Source organism: Mobula birostris, chromosome 4 (genome assembly GCF_030028105.1).
Source record: "Mobula birostris isolate sMobBir1 chromosome 4, sMobBir1.hap1, whole genome shotgun sequence".
Taxonomy (NCBI): Eukaryota; Metazoa; Chordata; class Chondrichthyes; order Myliobatiformes; family Myliobatidae; genus Mobula; species Mobula birostris.
The window spans coordinates 64,370,046-64,394,195 of record NC_092373.1 but is presented as its reverse complement, the minus strand read 5'-3'; the positions used below and the strand labels follow the sequence as shown (position 1 = coordinate 64,394,195).

Here is a 24,150-nt window from a genome sequence, read left to right as displayed (position 1 = left end):
TGCACTTCAGAGCAGCGATGGCAGTTACCTTTGCTAATTCTGGATGGATAGTGTCCTCCGAGGAATCTATTTCATCATTCAAGCTGGTATCTGTAATTTCACTCTCTGTAAAACAAAGAAGTCAAACATTGGTCCAGGATTATGCCAACTTAATTATTTTAGCAAGCTTCAATTTATTCCTGACTAACATCACCACAATATGAGCAGAATTCTGATTGAATTTTGAAGAAACTCCAAAAGATGGACAAATCACAAGTTTACATTTTTTTTCCAAAGGTATGAATAACTGAAGCATGATTACGTGAGGAAATTCAAGATTAAACTTTTTTCTTTCAAATTAGCCTTCTCAAACATGTGTAATATTTTAGATTATCATGAAAAGATTTTGTATTTTGTCTTTTATATTGTACTATATTTATAACTGCAAGCACTCTACAAAGTATATTTGCATGGCAGAATCTGTTTAAATGAGATGTGAAAACAATTATTAATTTTTCAGCTCATTCAAACAATACTTTACCTACCGTATTGCATGGACATAATGAATCAACTTACCTAGAGTTTCATCCTGTTTGACATCTGTAAGATCTACACTTTTTCTTTCCTGACTAGATCCTTCTGGATTAATCTGCAGGATACGGTTCAAAGTGGAAATCCAATCCTCCATATCCTGCTCATTATCAGCTGCCAGTACAAAGTACGTGACATTATTCATTTGCAACTCAAATGCGTAACGACGAAGTTTGCTGTTCTGGATGATTCAAAAAATATGGCAGAAAGGAAGAAGTCAATATTTCTGTAATTTTCATCAAATAGTTTGGAATAATGTCATGAGTATAAGCAAGCAGAATGAATATATGAATCAATATGCAGTGCTCTGTCTGGTTAGAATCCTGCTGCAATTCCAACAGATCAGTAATATTTTAAAATAATTTGTGAGTTATTGGCATCCCTGGGAGCATTGATATTTATTTCTTGCTGCTAGTTGCCCTTGAACGAATGACAGTGGGCTTCCTTTTTGCTGCCCTTGAGCTAAAATCATTGTAGAAGGTGAATTTGGATGTAGCTTTCTCAAACGCTAACCCTCATAGATAAGCTGCAGTTCATCTCCTTACATGGATGTGCTTCTGACAGGATTCCCACCTGTGCAGGTGAGCCAGCTCTAGTCTTGGAAAGTGCTGTTGGTTGAAACCTTAAGTAATTTCAGTACCCAATAAAATTACATGATTTATTGCTTCACCTTGGAGAGTTTCCTTCCAACATGTTCAGAATTTATCACAATGCATAAAACATCAATTTTCCCATTATTCTTCACAAAGCCATGTGACCAAGTATATACGTTTGAAACAGAATAACCTAATAAAGGCCAACAAGGTAGAAAAATACCCAGCCTGGATTAATATCCCTTCCCACTGGAGTTAGTTCTTAAATACTCAAAATTGAATAGCTGTGATGCTATAAGTAATCTCTATAAGCAGGCTGAGATTCAAATAGAGTTGATCAGGATTTTGTATCAAAATTCTAAAATCTTTATTGTTTAGTTACATACTTCTGATTATTTAATTAACATTTTTAAACACATTGTTTCTGAAGTGACGAAACGACGAAACAATATTTGGATCATAATTGAGACTTAACAGTTTGGGCAAGTGAAGAAATCTCTGTACAGGTGATTCACACCTGCTATACATGTTGATGATGAAAGGAAATATTTATATTCAGGTTCCTCAAGAAATTGATGACTAGCAGGACTCTATTAATTGGATTTGATTATCGGGTCTGGAATGTTTTCGTGAAAAAAAACTCTGGTTACCTATGTAGAGTGAACAAAGCTTTCTTTGCTTTATGCTGTGAGATTTAACAGTAAAGATAAATGAAGAGTAAACTTTGTCCTTAAATGGCAGTGGCCAAAGCCACCAGTGAAATTACTGAGGGAAACAAGTTTTTGGATAAGCAAAATAAAGTTTCTGTAGTTCTCAGCAAGAAAGAACAAATCCACTGGAGATTTCTTTCAAGTTCAAAATCAGATGGCGTTTGCTTAATGGCTCCCATAGTAGCCTCAAAACCTATTTTCAGATAACTGCTTATTTCAATGAACTGTTTTAACTAAAAATTAGACTGATTTAAAACATTATTTGTTAAACTTTGACCACATTTTAAACATCCCTTCTTATAAGCCGGGGAATATCATTTTCTAATTCTGATGCATGAATTCTTGGTTCTTTTTCACCCCAAAGCTACATATAAAAATGATACTGTGTGACATTAGTAATTATCTCTTGCTTACTTCTACTTACGTTGATTTATTTACAACGTTATGTGGCAGTTTAAAGAGAGTTATCATACTCTGTACAGGCGATTCACATGTTAATGATGAAAGGAAATGCATCTATTCAGGTCCCTCAAGGAATTGTTTAGATCACTTTGCTATAATGACTTAAAGTCATGCTTGAAATATCTAGTAGTGTGCCACCTACAAGACAGAGCAAGAACCATACTCAAGCATGCTGAGAAATACAATCACATGGTTGAGAGAAGCACAATGGTACAGCAGTTCATGCTGTCATCTCACAGCTCCAGTGGCTTGAGTGTGAACCTGACCACAATAGCTATCTGTGTAGATTTTGGGTCTTTCCCTCAATTATCATCTGGTTAACTGTTAGATTCTGTGCTTTCCTCCCACATCTCAAAGACATGCTGCGAGGGTAACCACCTCCTTGTTATAGGCGAGTGGCGGAAGAAGCAAAAGGGAGTTCATGCCCTCTGGGTAAGGGAGAATAGTTGCAGGGATACAGGGAATGAGAGAGAAATGGAAGAAGTGAGTTTGCTCTGCTGGTGTCAATGTGTACCCTATGAGCTGAATAGTCTCCTCCTGTAAGTTGGAACATGTGGCATAGAACAGAGTTAAAGCATGGATGTAATGTTGGCTAAGTAATAGACAACTGATGACCCTGAGGCTAATTGAGACCTGACTTCAGTAGTTGACAAGACATTAAAGTCTGTTATCAATTATGACGTTTCGCCGAACTTGGATGCACATGATAAAATAGGCCGAAGGCAATATGGTTTCCCGAAGGAAAAATATTGCCTGACAAATCTGTTGGAATTCCTTGAGGAAATAACAGGAAGGATAGACAAAGGCGAGTCGGTGTTTACTTGGATTTTCAGAAAGCCTTTGACAAGGTGCTGCACATGAGGCTGCTTAACAAAATAAGAGCCCATGGTATTACAGGAAAAATAACAGCATGGATAGAAAATTGGCTGACTAGCAGAAGGCAAAGAGTGTAAATAAAATGGGGGCAATTCCTGGTTAGCTACTGCTGACTCAAGGTGTTCTGCAGAGGTCAGTGTTGGTTCTGCTACTTTTTACATTATATGTTAATGACCTGAATAACAAAATTGATGGCTTTGTGGCAAGTTTCAGATGATACAAAGGTAGGTAGAGAGGCAGGTAGCATTGTGGAAGCAGGAAGTCTGCAGAGGGATGTAGACTGATTGGGAGAATGGGCAAAGAAATGACAGATGGAATACCGTGCAGGGAAGCATATAGGCATGCACTTTGGTAGAAGGAATAAAGGTGTAAACTATTTTCTAAACAGGGAGCTAATTCAGAGACAATTTTTAATTTTGAGTCAATAGTAAGGAAGGCAAATGCAACGTTAACATTCATTTTGAGATGACTAGAATATAAAAGCAAAAATACTGTATAATACTTTGGTCTGACCACACTTGAAGTATTGTGATCAGTTTTGGGCCTCATATCAAAGAAAGGATGTGCTGGCATTGGAGAGGATACAGAGGAAGTTTACAAGAATGATCCCAGGAATGAAAAGGTTAATGTATGAGAACCATTTGATGGCTCTGGGCCTTTACTCACTGGAGTTTAGAAGAATGAGGGGGAATTAAATGAAACCTACCAAATATTGAAAGGCCCAGACAGAGTCGATGTGAAGAGGATGTTTCCAAGACTGAAAGGGTCTAGGACCAGATGACACAGCCTTAGAATACAAGTATGTCCCTTTAGAACAAAGATGAGGTGGAATTTTTCAGCCAGAGGGTGGTGAATCTACAGAAATCATTGCCGCAGACAGCTATGGAGGCCAAATCATTGCGTATATTTAAAGTGGAGTTTGATAGATTCTTAATTAGTAGGGGTATCAAAGGTTATGAGGAGAAGGCAGGAAAATAAATCAGCCATAATTGAATGGACTCGGTGAGTGGAATGGCCTAACTCTGCTCTTACTTTTTATGATTGTGGTGACCCATGATCTTTTGGACCGAAGGAAGGTGAATATAGTGGCATTTGACAGGGACTGCTGTTGATGCTATTGTTTCTTTTTCTATATTAATAAACTAAATGCGAACTGCAATTTCTAGGTTTGTAGTTGACACAAAACAGCAGGAATATGAACTGGGTAGTGAAACTGATAGAATGCAGCAGGATATCATGGGAAGATACAGCCTACAGAGAGGAGGTGCAAGAGCATGAGGTCTGGTACCAGGCAAATAATCTCTTCCGTAATGTCAACAAGACAAAAGAGATGATTATCAACTTCAGAGGAACTTGCACCATTCACACATCAGAGGCACAGCAGTGGAAACTACAAGCAGTTTCAAACTCCTGGGAGTGCACACGATACACAACCTCTCATGGTCCCAGAACACATGCTACACTGTCAGGAAAGTACACCAATGCATCTCCTTTGAGAAGACTGAAGAGAGCTGGACTATGCATATCCATAATCATATCATTCTATAAATGCGCAGTACACAGCATCTTAACATGCTGCATCACTGCTTGCTATATGGAAATTGCACTGCGGCAGACACCCAACAAGGACATATGCACAGAAAGGTACCAGAAAGGGCCAGCATCATCATGAAGGATCCCACCCACCCTGCTCATGGTTTGTTTGTCCCACTCCCATCAGGGAGGAGTCTATGTAACATCCATGCCAGGATCACCAGACTCAGAAACCGTTACTTACCCCAAGCAGTTAGGCTGATCAAAACCTTCACTTACTAACCTATCCCTCCACGCCCCCAGCCACCTCTACTTTATTATTTCCCGGCATTCACCTTATATACAGACACTCTTGTGCCTAGCATCACTTTATGGACATACAATCAATCTACGTATACAAGCTATCTTATGTATTTATATTTATTGTGTTTTTTATTATTATTGTGCTTTTTGTGCTGCAGTGGATCTGGAGGGACAATTACGTCATTTTCCTTCACACTTGTGCACGGGAAATCACATTAAACGATTTTGAATTTTGATCTTTGAACGTGTGAGATGAAATTAAGATGAAACTTAACACAATAAAATGTGGTTAATTTCCATTGCAGGCAAGCAAGGTATGAAAGTGAACACGTGTTAAGAAAAATTTTGTAAGATGTGGATGTACAGGGAGACCTATGGTCCAAGTATATTATTCTTATTTGATTTAAACTTGCAGCACGGTAACAGGCCCAACCAGCTCACACGCCAAATTAAACCCATGTGACTAATTAGCCTACCAGCCTGTATGTCTTTGGAATGTGGGAGGAAACAGAAAGCAGAAGAAACCCATGTGGTCATGGGGAGAATGTACAAATGCCTTACAGACAGTGGTGTGAATTGAACCCCGGTGTGATCCTCCGTCGGCCCAAGCACAGGTTGCCAGAGTCATAATGAAAAAAATAGTAGAGGCAAATTGTCTTGCTATTGTATGATCACTATGTATGACATAGAAAGTCATGTCACAGCAGAACTAGCTGCAGATGCCTTCAGAGCACAGATCTAAACAGATTTTTCCGATCGCAGTTGCACAAAACCAATGCGGCCTGCATAACACAAATCATAAGCCATAGTTCATCAGCTGCATCATAACCATTTCATGTTATGCAAACTCATATCATAGCAGAACAACCTCTCATTTGGTATTTTATTAACTGGAATACAGGGTTCAAGATTAAAAGCAGGAAAAGCTGGAAATCACATGCCAGGTAACTTCAATAGAGGGAAAAAATGTGTGAACTTTTTAAGATTTCATGTTAGCGATCTAAGTGAAAAACACATTACAGGCTCCAGTTGGCTCATGTTATTCAATTTGAAACACTGCAGCGTAAAAAAAAATATTATTCTGTAGAGAGCATTCCATTACATCAATAAGAATGATTTCAGTACTGGTGAAGCCATAGTTTGGAGTTCAGCTATTGGGTCCATTCCTAGTGGAGGAAAGGAAACCAAGGATATTTAATACAGGTGAAGGGGAAAAGTTTGAAATTAGTTTTGCTCAGCTCCAACAAAAGTGTGGTATTGATGTTATGTGCCAATGAATTCTGTCTTTGATTTAAAGACCTCTAGTTTTGTTGTTCTACTTTAAATCAAAAGGAATGTTTGGTAAGTTATCATAAACCCCAATCCACTGCATCTTCCAAAAATAAACTTAGAGCTGATTTTGAACTCTCACCATATTGTGAGTTAATGGGTCAGCATTTGCTGATTTGCCAGTTGGCATAAATGTGTGCTTTTTGAATGTTAATCTAACCCAACAATTCTCACAATTGAAACTGTTCCTGCAGCTGTAAATAATACATAGGCATGGCATGTCTTAGGAAACAAGAGTATGAAGCTGAAAATGTCTGAATTGTGCCTCATCATTGAAGCAATACAAACCGATTGAACTTCTGCACTAAGCAAACAAGCTTTGACTAAAGGACATCAAGGAGAAGTTATAGCAGAATATTGACTCCACAGGACACAGGAGCAGAATTAGGCCATTTGGCCCATCAAGTTTGCTCCTCCATTCAATCGTGGCCCTCAGCCCCACTGCCCGGCCTTCTCCCTGTAACCTTTGTTGCCTTGTCCAATCAAGAACCAATCAAGCTCTGCCTAAAATACACCCAACAACTTGGCCTCCACAGCTGTTTGTGGTAATAATTTCCACAAATTCACCACCCTCTCGCTAAAGAAATTTCTCCACATCTCTGTTTTAAATGGATGCCCCTCTATCCTGAGGCTGTGCGCTCTTGTTCTAGACTCTCCCACCATGGGAAACATCTGCTCTGTCTAGGCCTTTCAACATTCAAAACATTTCAATAAGATCCCCCCTTATCCTACTAAATTCCAGCGAGTACAGACCCAGAGCGATCAAACGTTTCTTGTATTATAACCCTTTCATTCCCAGAATCATCCTTGTGAACGTCCTCCGAACCCTCTCCAATGCCAGCACATCTTTTCTTAGATGAGGGCTCCAGAATTGTTCACAATACTCAAGGTGAGGCCTCACCAGTGCCTTATAATATCCCTGCTCTTGTATTCTAGAGCACTTGAAATGAATGCTAATATTGCATTTGCCTTCCTCACCACCAACTCTACCTGCAAGTTAACCTTCAGGGTGTTCTGCACAAGGGCTCTCAAGTTCCTTGGCATCTCAGATTTTTGGATTTTTTTTCTCCATTTAGAAAATAGTCTGCACATTTATTGCTTCTACCAAAGTGCATGACTATGCATTTTCCAACACTATATTTCATTTGCCACTTTCCTGCCCATTCTCCTAATCTGTCTAAGTCCTTCTGCAGCCTACAGTTACCTCAACACTACCTGCCCCTCCACCAAGCTTCATATCATCTCCAAAACTGGCAACAAAGCTATCTATTCCATCATCTAAATCATTGATATACAGCAAAAGAAACGGTCCCTACACCGATCCCTACAGAACACTACTAGTCACTGGCAGTCAACCAGAAAAGAAAATTTATATTCCCATTCACTGCCTCCTACCAATCAGCCAATGCTCTAACCATGCCAGTAACCTCCCTGTAATACCATAGGCTCTTAACTTGGTAAGCAGCTTCATGTGTCGCTCCTTGTCAAAGGCCTCCTGAAAGTCCAAGTATGCAACATCCAGTATATTCCCTTTATCTATCCTACTTGTAATCTTCTCGAAGAATTCCAAGTTCGTCAGGCAAGATTTTCCCTTAAGGAAGCCATGCTGACTTTGTCCTTTCTAGTCCTGTGTCCCTAAGTACCTCATCCTTAACAACTGACTCCAACATCTTTCCAACCACTGAGGTCGGGCTAACTGGTCTATAATTTCCTTTCTGCTGCCTTCCTCTTTTCTTAAAGAGTGGAGTGACATTTGCAATATTCCAGTCCTCTGGCACCATGCTAGAGTCCAATGAGTTTTGAAAGATCATTACCAATGCCTCCACAATCTCTACCACTACCTCTTTCAAAACTCTAGGGTGAAGTTCATCTAGTCTAGGTGACTTATGTACCCTTAGGTCTTTCAGCTTTTTGAGCATCTTCTCCCTTGTAATAGTAACTTCTCTTCCCTTGCACCCTTCAACATCTGGCACATTGCTAGTGTCTTCAACAGTGAAGACTGATGTAAAATACTTATTTAGTTCATCTGCCATCTCCTTGTTCTCCATTATTATTTCTCTGGCCTCAGTTTCTTACAGTCTCATATCGACCATCATCTCTCTTATTTTTTAAATACTTGAAAAAACTTTTACTATTCACATTGATATTGTTTACTAGCTTGCTTTCATATTTCATCTTTTCCCTTCTAATGACTCTTTTAGTTGCTCCCTGTGGGTTTTTAAAAGCTTCCTAGTCCTCAGTCTTACCACTAATTTTTGCATTGTTCTATGCCCTCTCATTTGCTTTTACATTAGCTTTGACTTCCCTTGTCAGCCATAGTTGTACTATTTTGCCATCTGAGTATTTCTTAATTTTTTTGGATACGTCTATCCTGCAGCTTCCTCATTTTTCTCAGAAACTCACACCATTGCTGTTCTGCTGTTATCCCTGCCAGAAGCTCCTTCCAGTTTACTTTGGCCAGCTCCTCTCTCATACCACTGTAATTTCCTTTACTCCACTGAAATACTGCTACATCAAACTTTACTTTCTTCCTATCAAATTTCAAGTTGAACTGAATCATATTGTGATCACTCAACACACATTAAAGTTGCTGGTGCACGCAGCAGGCCAGGCAGCATCTGTAGGAAGAGGTACAGTTGACATCTTCCTAGAGATGCTGCCTGGCCTGCTGCATTCACCAGCAACTTTGATGTGTGTTGCTTGCATCTCCAGCATCTCAGAATTTCTCGTGTTTGCATATTGTGATCACTACCTCCTTAAGCTCCGTAATCACCTCGGGTTCATTACATAGCACCCAACCCAATATAGCTGATCCTCTAATAGGCTCAATTACAAACTGCTCTAAAAAGCCATCTTGTAAGCCTTCAACAAACTTGCTCTCTTGAGATCCTTTACCAACCTGGTTTTCCCAATTGACCTGCATGTTCAAATCTCCCCTGACAATCATAACATTGCACCTTTGACACACTTTTTCTATTTCCTATTAAATTCTGTGCTCCACATCCCAGCTACTGTTGGGAGGCCTGTATATAACTGCCATTGGGTGTCGGCCAAGTATATTTGCCCACATTACTCACTTAAACCACAATGCAGAGGTGAAAGCAAAGCTACATTAAGTACAACTTTCCATTTCCTAATGGAAATTTATTATGCTTTTACACTTTGGTGACATCATTCTATGCCCAGATTAATCTGCAAAATAGAATCATCCCACAAATAGCATTCAAATAGCTTTAGGGTGAGGACAAATTTTTACTTTATACAATTCTAAAGCTGAAATAACAAGTCAAAAATGACAACTATTACCCTCTAGTTGGAACTAGTAGATGTAACCATACAAATCCATTTTTCCTTCAGTATAACCTCATAACTTTTAACCTCTATCAGTCTTTGTTGAGCTTTTTTGGAGTATCGAATGGACTTTGAGCTAGAATGGAAGGGATTTTATGCCTAATCTACACATTTCTTTTGCAGCATTACCTATGATGTTACTGAAATATTGATAGATAGCCATCAGAAAGAACAAATTAAGTAATGGGACTGAGGGTTTCTCACAGAAGCATCAGATCATACCAGTTGATGGAATCATGAGTGCACCTCAAACTAATGCACTTTTTCTCCGGTTTAACTAGCTGATTTTCTTATTGCATGAAGAGTGTTGGTCAATGTAAAATGGAAACCTTGTCGTTGCTTGGCCAAACTCCTTCTCATATTCCTTCACTTTTACTTTAACTTTATTCCTTTCTTCCAAATCCGAGGTGCTGCTTTGGGAACCTATATAGGACTAAACTACAAAGATCATTCTGTGGGATTTGAGGAACAATCTTTATTTCAGGTACCCTCCCACATCTCATTTTCTGAATGATTGATGACTGCATTGATAATGCTTCTTATTCTCTTGCACACTTGAAAGTTTCATCATTTAAGCTGCTAACTTGCACATTACTTTCACCATTTCATATCTATAATTCTTCCTTTCTCCTTGTATTGAACTTCTTTATGTTCTTCTAAACCAGGTGTTCCCAACCTTTTTATGCCATGGAACTCTACTATTAATCAAGGGGTCTGTAGACCCAGTTTGAGAACTCCTATTCTGAACTAATGGTTTAATAACCAGTATCCATTTAAGAGACTCTCACAGCTATGTTGATACACCTCCTTCTAGCTGGCTGCTTATAAGGACTCCACTCCAATCCCTTCATTTCTGTTTCTAAGATATCTGTTCTGACAATGGTGGGGGAATTTAACCAGCACATAGATTAAGTGAATCAAGTTGGTTGAGGCAGACTTGAGCAGGACTTCATAGAATGCATCTCTGATGGTTTTCTTGAACAGCATGTTACTGAACCTACAAGGAATGCGCTATCTTAGATCTGGTCCTGTGAATAAGGCAGGTAAAATTAGTGATCTTGTCATTAGGGATCTGCTTGGAAAAAGTGATCACAGTATGATTGAATTTCTCATACAAATGTAGGGAGCAATAGTTCAAAATAAAACCACTGTATGATGCCTAAACAATGAAGTCTACAATGGGATGAGGGAGGATTTGGCTAGTGTAGACTGGGGAACACAGGCTATATGGTGGGACAGTTGAGGACAAGTGTAAGACTTCCAAAGAGATTTTTCACAGTGCTCGACAAAAGTTAAAAGCAAGGACAGCAAGGATGGGGAGATCCAGCCTTGGATAACTAAGGAAATAAAAGAAGGTGTCAAACTAAAAACTTGTGCATACAAAGTCGCTAAGAGTAGTGAGAAACTGGAAAATTGGGAAAACTTTAAAAAGCAACAAAGGACGATGAAGTGAGTAATATAGAAAGGGAAGCTAGGTTACGAAAATAAACTAGCACAATATATAAAAATGGATAGTAAAAATTTTTATAATTATATAAAGCAGAAAAGGGTGGCTAAAGTGAATGTATGTCCCCTGGAGGACGAGAAGAGGGAATTGATATTGGGTGATGAGGAAATAGCCGAGGCTTTGAATGGCTATTTTGTGTCGGTCTTTACGGTGGAGGACACATCTAGCACACCAAAGAGAGATGTTATGGATGTGATGGGAAGTCAGGAACTTGATACAGTAGTATAATAGTATAATACAATAGTAGTGCTAAGAGGTAGGGCCTGAAGATAGATAAGTCCCCTGGTCCTGATGGAATACATCCAGGGTACTTAAAAAATGGCAGAAGTTATAGCAGAGGCTTTGATGATCATTTACCAAAATTCTCTGGACTCTGGGCAGGTCCTGATGAATTGGAAGACGGTAAAAGTCACACCACTGTTCAAACAGGATGTAGAAAAAGGCAGGTAACTATAGGCCAGTTAGTTTAACATCTGTAGTTGGGAAAATGCTTGAAGCTATCATTAAAGAAGAAATAGCAAAGCATCTGAAAAGAAATAGATCCATCAGGCAGATGCAGCATCGATTCAGCAAAGGCAGGTCCTGTTCGACAAACTTACTGGAGTTCTTTGAGGATATAACGAGTGCAGTGCATAGAGGGGAACAGATGGATATTATTTATTTGGATTTCCAAAAGGTGTTTGATAAGGTGCCACAAAAAAGACTCATCCATAAGATAAGGATGCATAGAGTTGGGGGTGATGTATTAGCATGGATAGAGGACTGGTTAACCAATAGAAAGCAGAGTTGGGGTATATGGGTGTTACTCTGGTTGACAATCAGTGGTGACCGGTGTGCCGCGGGGTCAGTGCTGGACCCACAACTGTTCACGACATACATTAGCGGTTTGGAAGAGGGGGCGGAATGTAGTGTATCTAAGTTTGCCGATGACACTAAATTGAGTGGAGAAGCAAATTGTGCAGAAGATACGGTGAGTCTGCAGAGAAGGTGAGTGGGCAAGGGTCTGGCAGATGGAGGTAAATGTGAGGTCATCCACTTTGGAAGGAAAATTGAAAGAGCAGATTATTATTTAAATGGTAAAAAATTGCAGCATGCTGCTGTGCAGAGGGACTTGGGAGTGCTTGTGCAGGAATCACAGAAGTTTAGATTGTAGGTGCAGCAGGCTATCAAGAAGGCAAATGGAATGTTGTCCTTCATTGCTAGAGGGATTGAATTAAGAGCGGGGAGGTTATGCTGCAGCTGTACGGGGTACTGGTGAGGCTGCATGCAGTTCTGATCTCCTTACTTGAAGAAGGATATACTGGCTTTGGAGGCAGTGCCGAGGATGTTCAGCAGGTTGATTCCAGAGATTAGGGGGTTAGACTATGAGGAGAGATTGAGTTGTCTGGTTTTGATCTCGCCGGAATTTATAAGAACGAGAGGAGAACTTATAGAGACATATAAAATTGTAAAAGGGATAGATAAGATAGAGGCAGGAAAGTTGTTTCCACTGGTAAGTGAGACTAGAACAAGGGGACATAGCCTCAAGATTTGGGGGAGTAGATTTAAGATGGAGATGGGGAGGAACTGCTTTTCCCAGAGAGTGGTGAATCTGTGGAATTTTCTGCCCAAAGAAACCGTGGACGCTACCTCAGTAAATATACTTAAGACAATGTCGGATAGATTTTTGCATAGTAAAGGAATTAAGGGTTATGGGGAAAAGGCAGGCAGGAGGAGATGAGTCCATGGCCAGATCAGCCATGATCTTATTGAATGGCGGAGCAGGATCAACAGGTTAGATGGCCGACTCCTACTCCTATTCCTTATGTTCTTGTGTTCCTCATCACTGTTTCCTAGGTGTCTTTCATCTTTCTTAACCATGCCTTCCTCCACACCACAGTTAACAGAATTCTGATTTCCATTTCCTACATTCCTCCCACCCAAAGGAAGGATAGGATTCCCTTCATTCTCGTCTTCTATCATTTCCATATTCTCTGCTCTATCTGCCACTTTCAGAGTAAAGGCACTACCAAAGCATTTCCTCTACTTCACTCCTTTCAGCACCCTCTTCATGATTCCAAGGTTCAGGTTTCCACCTTCCCCTTTCTCAAAATTCAAAGTAAATTTATTATCAAAATATGTTTATGCTACCTTGAGATTAATTTTCTTGCAGAAATTTACAGGATAAAAAAGAGATACAATAGAATTTATGAAAAACTTTACGTAAACAAAAACAGACAAAAAGCCAAAGTGCAAAAGAAGACAAACTGCGCAAACAATAATAAAAAATACTGAGAACATGAGCTGCAAAGAGTCCTTGAAAGTACATAAATTTGTAGGTCAAAGAATCAGTTCGGAATAGTGGTGGTTCTCTCTTAATTTCCTATCATCTAAACATCCATACGCTCTGTCCAGAGGATGCAGTAATTCACATATACCTCTTCCAGCTGAGTACACTTCACATGATGCTCATGATGTGGTCTACCCTACACTGGAGAAGCTGAACAGTTTGGGTGGCTGCTCAACAAAAACACACCTCCATTTAGTCAAAGAGTGGCTCTGAGTTTCCACCTGTCAGTGATTTTCAATCTTTATCTCACTAAAGCTCTAAACTCTTTGCCCTTAACACGTTATCTTTTTCTGATAAAGCCCGGTGAATGCCAAGGGATATAATCTCATCTACACAGGAATATTACAGCCTCCCAGGAATTAAAATAGAATTCAATGATTTTAATCACAGTCTGTCGCATCAGAATTTGTCAGCTCTGTGAAAAGATCATCAACCAGTTACATTAATTCTGTAAACAACAGGAATTCTGCAGATGCTGGAAATTCAAGCAACACACATAAAAGTTGCTGGTGAACGCAGCAGGCCAGGCAGCATCTCTAGGAAGAGGTGCAGTCGACGTTTCAGGCCGAGACCCTTCGTCAGGACTAACTGAAGGAAGAGTGAGTAAGGGATTTGAAAGTTGGAGGGGGAGGGGGAGATCCAAAATGATAGGAGAAAACAGGAGGGGGAGGGATGGAGCCAAGAGCTGGACAGGTGATTGGCAAAAGGGATATGAGAGGATCATGGGACAGGAGGTCCGGGAAGAAGGACAAGGGGGGGGACCCAGAGGATGGGCAAGGGGTATATTCAGAGGGACAGAGGGAGAAAAAGGAGTGAGAGAAAGAATGTATGTATTGGCGAGACCCGACGCAGACTGGGAGACTGCTTTGCTGAACACCTACGCTCTGTCCGCCAGAGAAAGCAGGATCTCCCAGTGGCCACACATTTTAATTCCACATCCCATTCCCATTCTGACATGTCTATCCACGGCCTCCTCTACTGTAAAGATGAAGCCACACTCAGGTTGGAGGAACAACACCTTACATTCCGTCTGGGTAGCCTCCAACCTGATGGCATGAACATTGACTTCTCTAACTTCCGCTAATGCCCCACTTCCCCCTCGTACCCCATCTGTTACTTATTTTTATACACACATTCTTTCCCTCGCTCTCCTTTTTCTCCCTCTGTCCCTCTGAATATACCCCTTGCCCATCCTCTGGGTCCCCCCCCCCACCTCCTTGTCTTTCTTCCCGGACCTCCTGTCCCATGATCCTCTCGTATCCCTTTTGCCTATCACCTGTCCAGCTCTTGGCTCCATCCGTCCCCCTCCTGTCTTCTCCTATCATTTTGGATCTTCTCCTCCCCCTCCAACTTTCAAATCCCTTACTCACTCTTCCTTCAGTTAGTCCTGACGAAGGGTCTCGGCCTGAAACGTTGACTGCACCTCTTCCTAGAGATGCTGCCTGGCCTGCTGCGTTCACCAGCAACTTTTATGTGTGTTACATTAATTCTGTATCTCTCTCTCTCTCTCCACAGATTTTGCTTGACCTGTTGACCTGTTGTGTATTTGCTGCATTGACATTATCTCAAATTTCTAGAGAGGGAAGTTAGCTAATCTCCAGCATTGCTTATGTTTCCTTCCCTTCTCTATTCTTATTAATTACCTTCCAGTTACACCTCCTCCAGATACATCCACTGCACCACCTCTCTCACCCAATCACCTTTCAAACTCTGACCTTTACTCTCTACACCTCTTCTACCGGTCTGCAATTTAATGCATGTTTCCTGGTTCTGCTGAACAACCATCAACCTGAAACATTAATTCTGTTTTTCCCTCCAGAACTGCTGAGCGATACCTGGGGTAGTGAAAGTACAACAATTGAAGCAAGAGGTAATAGTATGACAGCAGAGTGGAGAAAACTGAGAAAATGTTGAGAAAAAGCTGTGAAATGCGAAAGAGGAAATGGTGGGCAGGCTGAGGACGGGAAGTTCAGATGAGGTAAACAGGAAGTAGAAGATATTGAACAGACAGTGACTTTGTGATGTTTAATGAACAGGGGAGAGATTTGTGATGTAATAAGGAATAGATAACATAGAGGTAGTCTATGATGTTTGATATAACCAGTAGGTGGTAGAGCAAGTAAAAAAAGAACAACATTTTACCAGTAGGTAAGCTATGATTTTTTTGTGGGGGTCAATTGGAGTTAAGAGACACATTTTGCCTCATGGAATAATCACCACCTGTCTCAATGAGCGATACAATCTTCATAGCAAGTGATGGAAGGGAGGTCAAGGTAGTCAAGAGGTTGTAAATTTTGCAGAAAAATGGCATGACACATAAAAGTCTTTCTATGGTTTATGTTGCTCTAGTTAACCTTGTCACAAAATATTACACCATGTGACATAAATAAACAATGTTTATACATTGCCTTTAAATTTGTGAAATATCCCAAGACATTTCTTAGGATTATAATCAAACAAAAATTGGCACCAGGCCACTTAAGAAATTAATGCAGCTTTGTGTTTACAAACTACCAGCCATAGAGCATTATCAGCATCACATAGTTCTTTTCAGCTACAACTGGTTTATTTGAATGGGTAATAATTATGTAAAACATTTGTGAAGATTTTAATAAACAGTTAAAGAATTTAAAAGCACTAGCTCAAGATTTTAACCTCTGCAATATTGTTATGCTTCCTAGATCTTTGATTTTTGCAAACATTAAAACAGGTTTATCATCTCTTCTTACCTGCAGAACACCAGTACAAGAGTCCAGAAAAATACAACCCTTTGGCTCTTTGGAAATTTTCTCATCTTTGTAAAAATTCATTATGTAAGAGTTGTCTGATAACTGTGTTAGTTGGAAGTAACGCCTCTTAAAGGACTGCAAAAGGAGATGGAACATTAATAGAGAAATTAAATACACGTCATGATTGTTACCTGAGCAAATGTATAGCTGTCAAATGAACTTGTTCTAGTTTTAGAGTTTCAGCAATTCTGTCTCAAAGGGAAACACAGTGATAGAATATCGATAATTAAAATACTATTGCAGTATTTCTTAAGCTTCTCAATGAGGCAATGTTTGCAAACTAATGATGCTGAACACAATGTTTTGCTCAGTTCTCTTGTGTTCTTAATACTTGAAACAGTTCCACATTGTGAAATCTAAAACAAATCCTGCTGTGTGAATAAAATCAGTTAAGGAAAGTACAACTTACTCGGACAGTAATGCTGTTGTTCACAGTACTATTAAAGTTTCCTTTGTGAAGCCAGCCAGACTTGTAAACTCCCATTCCTCCTCCTCCACCACCTCCTCCTTTCGAGGAAGATAGAGATGTAGTATCCTATAAAACATGAAAGTAGTAATGTATTAATAGTGCACTTAAATTGTATATTCATATTTGGTCTTCTTTCTGAACAAAGCCTTTTGCATATGTTAGGCAGTTACCTCCTGACTCAATACAGTTTGAAGGAAGTCAACTGAAAAGTGGATTTCTGTAACTTAAACATCAGAAAGCCTTAGTATTCAGAGTCTGAAAAGTGGGGGAGTGGGGCAAAGAAGTGGAGAGGGTGGAATCTGGTAAACAGCACAACTTAAAAAAATTAGACAAAAAGCTTCATGTGAGCAGTCCTGTTCTCCAATGGATCAGAACCACTGCTGGTGTTTTATTATCGATCAAGAATTACATTCGGATATATTGCCTTTAGAAATAGGTTGGTAGGATTTGAATTCAACTCAGTTGAAATGAGGACAGCAGAAATGAGTACAATAATTTCTCATTCCTCTTGTCCTTCCCAAAGCTTTGTCAGTTTATCCGTTTTAATTGCAGGTAATTATGTGCTGAAGTCTAACTTGTTTACCAGTTCAGTCTCTTTGGTGATGAATGCAACACAAATGACAGATTTGATTGAATCTACAATCACAGAAGTGGAAGGAAAACAACACTACGGTGGTATTAGAACCTCAGATGAGACTATTTTAACAGTTGTTAAGATAAAGGAGGAGAATATATTAACATACATAGATAACACAACACAAAACAATTTCACAAGTCTCTTCATAAACACCTACCTCATCTTTTTCAACATCATCATGATCAATCTCAAACGAATGTGAAGGCAGTTTCTCTGGCCTAAACTGTTTTCTTGAAAAAAGAACATTTCTGATTATCTTGCTGATTTGTTTAAAAGGGCATTAAAAACATTTTCACATTTCTTAAATTGCAAACTTTATGATTATATTCTTCTTGTGTGTCCTTATTCACATAATTGATTTCTTATTTCCCATATTCCTTTTAGAACTATTGACATTTAAATAATAGCACAATTACTTAACTGACATGAATCAATCAATAATTAGAAGTGGACTGTAACTCCAATTTTCCCCCAACTGCAATTAGGGCCTGACTCCATGTCCTACTCAAAAGAACACCATTTCAGGCTGGTGTTTCAGTGCAGTACTGAGGTAGTGATATACCAACAGAAATACTCTTTCATTACCTTTAAGCCTCATCAGGGTTCTCCTTTGGATGGAAAAGATCAGTAACATTAATGTGGAACTTCACAATGGAAATTTCCTTATGGGTTAAGATTTTCAGGACTCTAATATAAATGAACATAAATGTGGAAGTCTTAAATGTAGAGTCCAGTGATAGACTGACAAATTTCTGCAATGATCCTGCAGCTATGCTGTGGGTCTACCTGATGAATCAGTCTTTGAGTAGATCTGGCCAAGGACCATGAACCCAATCACTCCTATAGAGGGGACTGGTTATGGCAGAAGAGAAGCTACATATTAGATCATTTTCATTTTTGAATAAATTAAGATAACTTAAATTCACTTAGTTTCATGTATGCATTTGTTTATATTTTGCAAATATTAATTATGTGATTCTATTTTAATAATTTCAGAATATTTTTGACAATAAGAGCTGTCAAATCATTCCGAAGATAGCCTTCACTTACTCCCAAGAAGTTCTGTGCTCTTACTGTCAAAAATTACACAGATTCAAAGATTTTTTTGACTGATATACTGTATGTCTCTCAATTAATATTGCTATCATGGATTATCTTTTTTTAATACATATTCTGTATCTACAGGCTGGGTATGCACAGATTGGCTGTCAGATTTGTCACTTCAACGGCAGGAAAACACTTATGGACATTCTGCAAAGAATGTGGAAGAATTTTTATTTTTCACTCATGCCACACAATCACTGCAAGTTTCTCGATGAATTACTTTCAATGACAGGGTTATCAAAATAAATAGTAGAAGCACAAATAAGTACTGTAGGGACATGTTCACCTTCTAAAGGAAACAAGATTGAGATCTGTTGTTGTCATCTTTGTAATCTATCAGCTTTTTCTGGCATTACTATAGCAACAATGCAACTTAATCTTCAAAATTTTATTTGCATCCATATTAGGATAAAAATAAGGCACCCAATATACTTCAACAGTGACCAATAGAATTAAGATGCATTCATCAAAGTGCAATCACTTACCGAGGTAACTGTTTAAGGTCCCCTGAATATTCTTCGTATTTGTAGCTCACAATATTCCAGTTGGAATTGTAGTAGTTGCAGGCCTAAGGATATGAGATAAAAGTAGCCAAAGTTATTTCCACATTACTTCCATTCCTTGAAGGATTTGCCAAAGTCAGTTTGATTTCTCCTGTTATTATTAATTTGTAAATCAGGGAGAAGAGATTGCTCTGAGTCAAAAGCCTCAGCTGGGACTGGGAGGTAGGGTACTGGAGATCAGAGTTTGGAATATTGGAGAGTGAGACAATTACAAACATCAGAATGGGGAGAAGGTCCACACTGCACAATGAAAGCATGTTGTCCTGATGCCCTGGAAGTGACAATTGATCATCTCTTTCAGCACAGTATGAACTAATATCCATAGCTAGGCTCCAATCAAAAGGGAATTTGTATAAGAAATATCATGGAAGTGCAATGAATCTGGGAAGTTCCCAATCAAATTTTCCAAGTGATAGAAAATGACCCAGAAATGATTGTTGATATGTTTCAATTTATTTTCTTCCTTTTAATAAAATGTGTTTCGATGAAAAACAATATTTTAACTCTTACTGAACAGACGAGAAAGAAGCTAACTCCACCGTACATCAAGAATATTTCCTAAATGACAAGAAGACTACTCCAACCACACATAATAATGGTAACACACAAACCACGCACCAACATCAGAATGCTCGTCTTGAGGCTCAAAGATACAAGAGTCCACATGGAGAGACCAAATGTAATAGACCAAATCCAACATAGAGACTGCTCCAAACACTATGCAGGACAGACAGGGAGAAAACTATCCACGAGATGACATGAATGTTAGCTAGCTGTAGGAAGATACTGCAAGATCCTCCGTCACTCATCTCAGTATATGAAGATAGAGAAGGGCACAAGTTCGTCTGAGAAACTATGAAAATCCAGGCAGAATCACAAAACAAGAAATTAAGGGAATTCTTAGAAGCTTGGTTCTCAGCGAAGACTCTGTTAACAAGCATATTGATCTGAACACATTCTACAAACCTATGAATCTGTGTGATCAGGGCCAAGGGGTGAGCCGTGGTCACCCAAGGAACCAAAGCTCACAATGACTGATGCAGGGTAGCGGAGATTACTCAGCTATCCGTTTGGCTGAGACCCAGCGGAGACTAGTGCCCAGCGCCTCAGCCAACAATCAGAACAACAAGTCAGACCAATATAAACGCAAGCAATTGGCAGAAACAACACTCAATTTTGCAATGACGATGTCACCTCAAATGAAGATAAAACATTTGCAACCTAACCTCCAGGCAACCCTACAAACCAGCAGCCAATCCGAGCTCTCAATCTCCTCTTTCATTTCAAATCCTTTACTATATTATGCTAATGCTTGACTACAATTATTGTATGAGATAACAAGGTATTTTATAATAAAACTGCATTGCAAGCCCTCATTCTTGTTGGTTGGTCTATTGGCAACAAACCATGGAACCAAGTGTGATGGCTGCTTCAATCGCTTGCTTACTCATGACAATATAACTAGTTTTCCACTAACACATTCTGACTGAAAAGGCATTGCAACATCTACTTTCAATTACTTATATTCTATAATTGCAAACTAGAAAATTTGTTTGCATGCTCTTTTCAAACGTAGTCAATACACATGACAAAATCCACATGAATTACTTAAAACAGTGGAAGGCCCACGAGTGTGAGATAAGACAAGAGAGGTTAAAACATAACCAAGAATCCTTTCCTAGCAGCAGCAACAGCTATTTATGGACTCTTCTGTCTTTGACTGTTTGTGATGCCAATCCCTAAGTGTTATTAGGCCCCTGAAGCTCTTTTTACAGTCGTCTGCCAGATTATTCTTGGCCTTCCTTGCTTTGCTTTTCCATTCAGCTGCCTTTTCAGCACTTGGCACAGTAGCCAAGACATTTTCATCCTGCTTCACGTTGACTTACTCCAACAGCAATTCTTTTCAAAAAAGAGTCTCAAGTGCTATAGTGACTCCTGAATCTGTTAGTGTTGACCTATTCCACTGTCAAAATCATTGACTTTTCCAATTTAGATTAGATTATGAGGACGCTCAGCCCTCATTTATTGTCATTTAGAAATGCATGGATTAAAACTGATACAATGTTCCTCCAGAATATCACAAGAAACAAAGGACAAACCAAGACTAAAACTGACAAAACCACATAATTATAACATATAGTTACAACAGTGCAAAGCAATACCATAATTTGATAAAGAGCAGACCATGGGCACGGTAAAAGAAAGTCTTAAAGTCCCGATAGCCTCATCATCTTGCGCAGGCAGCAGAAGGGAGAAACTCTCCCTGCCATGAACCTCCAAGCGCCGCAAACTTGCTGATGCAGCACCATTGGAAGCACCCGACCGCAGCGGACAGGTAGAGGTTTGTTGTTTTTGAATATCATATACCTTTGGCAAAGTCTAGAGCTTCAAGATCTGAGTACTTCAAGATCCACTCACTTCAAATGGTTGTATGTCTAAGTAAATTTTGCTCTTGGTTTTGCAGGTGGACATTGGAATCAAACTAAAATGTACACAAAAATGGGCCCATGGAATTGGACAATCATGGTGATAAATTCTGCCACCCAGACACAGATTAAGTTTAGATCTCATAGAGTTATATAATATGTGAGGAGAGTTTAATTGTATATGAGGACATTATTTTATCCATTGTATCTGTGTTGTCTTGTTGCAGTGAAATGTTTTGGGAAATATGAAAAACATTAATATTATAATTCTGCCAGAAATCAGCATTGGACTTAAGAGTTGAAATTCTAGGACCAGGGTGACAAAATAGGTGTTCCATTTAAGCAACAGTCCTTTTATAAGTTTTCTTCTGAAGCAAAAATAGATGGTAAGATTATATACACTCAACAGCAACTTGGTGTGTTTCTTGTGAATACCAACGCCAATGACAATCATTTAGTAAGTCACAATCATGTGCAACAATGCAGTATTATTTTAATGTATAAGGTTCTGGTTTATACACACAAGACATTATTTAAATCTTTTTAATGTTCAAAATTTATATGAATATTACATTATGGACGTTTGATAAAACTGGTTTCAAGATCCAAACTTGTTTGTATAGTGAGAAAGACTTCCAGCTATTCTTATGGAATCACAAAGTAATATAATGCAGATGCAGGCCCTTCAGTTCCAAGAGTCTATGTGGAGCATGGTGCCCACCCAGCTGGTTCCTATTTCCTTTTTTCAAACATTATCCCTCTAAGCTCCGCCCCTCCATGTACCCATCCAAGTGCTTCTTAAATGATACCATCGTACTATTTCCTCTATCAAGTCATTCTATATTCTCACCACTCTCTGCATGAAAAAGTTGCTCCTTAGGCCTCCTTTAAATCTTTCACCTGTCAACTTAGATTTATGCCTACTAGCTTTGGGCACTCCTACCCTGAGGAAAAGACTGTTACCATCTACCTTATCTACGCCACTCATAATTTTAAACATTTCTATAACTTCCCCTTATTCCCCTTGCATGTCAAGAAATGAAAACCTAGCCTGGCCAACCTCTTCCTATAACTCTGATCCTCTAGTCCTGCCAACATCACCATAACTTTTTCCCGCACTCCTTCCATGTTAACAATTTCTTTCCTATAATTGGGTTACAAAAGCAATACACAGTACTCTAACTGCAGCCTCATCAATGACTTAGACAACTGCAGAATAACGTCAGCTCCATGACTATTGAAGGCCAGCAGGCTAAATGCTTTTCTTAGTCACCCTGTCTACGTCCTTGAAGAGGACCACAACCTTGTCCTGGTTTGGAGGCTTGCATACAAGCCTCTTCCCTCACCCCAGCATTACTTTGTGCAAGGTCAAACTACTATTGTGCAGAATCTTTTCATTTAGAAGCAAGGCAGTAATTACCATCAGGTAATGCAACAAAGGTATATCTGCAAAACATAAAACACAAACTTACGATATTGATCAACATCAAGCAGGGAGGACTTCACCCTGACAGCAAGTTCTGCTCATTATTTTATGAACACTACAAGTGCATTAGTTGTAAACACTTCAGTAAAATGTTTGAAGTATTTTGATCATTTATTTGATTTCTGGTTTATACTTTAATTTCAGGAATTATTTTCTTTTCAAAAGCTACATAACTTGATGAGTATTACTTTGAGACAAGGTTTCTCTGTTTCAAATGTAGTGTCAAACCATACTCCTCTCCAGCCTTTATACAATTTCAAAAATGCACAAATTCACCTCCAAAATAACTTATGAAAATAAAGTCCTACTGAAGGGTTTTGGCCTGAAACATCGACTGTACTCCTTTCTTAGATGTTGCCTGGCCTGCTGAGTTCCTTTGGCATTTTGTGCGTGTTGCTTGGATTTCCAGCATCTGCAGATGTTCTCTTGTTTGTTATGAAAATAAATGTGTACTTAAAATGCATATTGAAGTTTCATATTTTTATTGCTGTGGCTTAAAGCAGTCATGTAATTATTTCAAAAGGTTTGATATCTCTACTTGAATAGCAAAAAGAAAAAAGTAAGTCCTGAAATATGCAGCTTTTGCCTCCTAATTCCTTTGAGGATATTTCAGTTAAAGGGAAAATGAAACAAAGTACTCTCCTATCATAAGATAACCTTCAGAATTACTTAACATTCAGTCTCCTTCATTACAGTGTTCAGTTTACAGCAATTAGAGGAGTTAGGAACTACTGCAGCATACTGAGTGATGCTTCCAAGAACCAAAAACCAGAAAGAAACCTTACAGGTTAAACGCTAAAAGCAACATCAAAGAAGAAAGTTCTAAGAAACAGTAGTGAAACGTTGGCCACTCAGTCCCTCAAGCTTCCCTGCTATCCATTATGATCAAGCTTCATCTCCCCATCTCTACACAAATCTTTCAAATCTGCCGTACTTCAAAACTTCATCAACCTCCTCTTTAAATACCTTTAATTTTGCAGCCTCAAATTGTTCAGGGTAGAGAATTCTACAGAGTCACCAAAGTTGATGAAAAAGTTCCTCCTCATCTCAGTTCTGAATGACTGTGTCCTTATCTTGTAAAAATGTCCACACATTAGAGTGACATCCACCAGT

The 24,150-nt window shown here is 39.1% G+C and overlaps 1 protein-coding gene across 3 annotated transcripts in view; it reads right to left on the bottom strand.

Moving 5' to 3' along the window:
* Positions 1–24,150, bottom strand: part of dock10 (dedicator of cytokinesis 10) — a 289,520-nt gene that overhangs the window by 103,597 nt on the left and 161,773 nt on the right. For all 3 annotated transcript variants that reach the window (XM_072255460.1, XM_072255461.1, XM_072255459.1), the window contains exons 4-9: positions 19,048–19,130; positions 17,616–17,688; positions 16,762–16,887; positions 16,293–16,427; positions 556–751; positions 29–105 (exon numbers count right to left, since the gene is read on the bottom strand). In XM_072255460.1, coding sequence (XP_072111561.1) covers positions 29–105; positions 556–751; positions 16,293–16,427; positions 16,762–16,887; positions 17,616–17,688; positions 19,048–19,130 — 690 coding nt within the window. The remainder of the gene's footprint in view (positions 1–28; positions 106–555; positions 752–16,292; positions 16,428–16,761; positions 16,888–17,615; positions 17,689–19,047; positions 19,131–24,150) is intronic.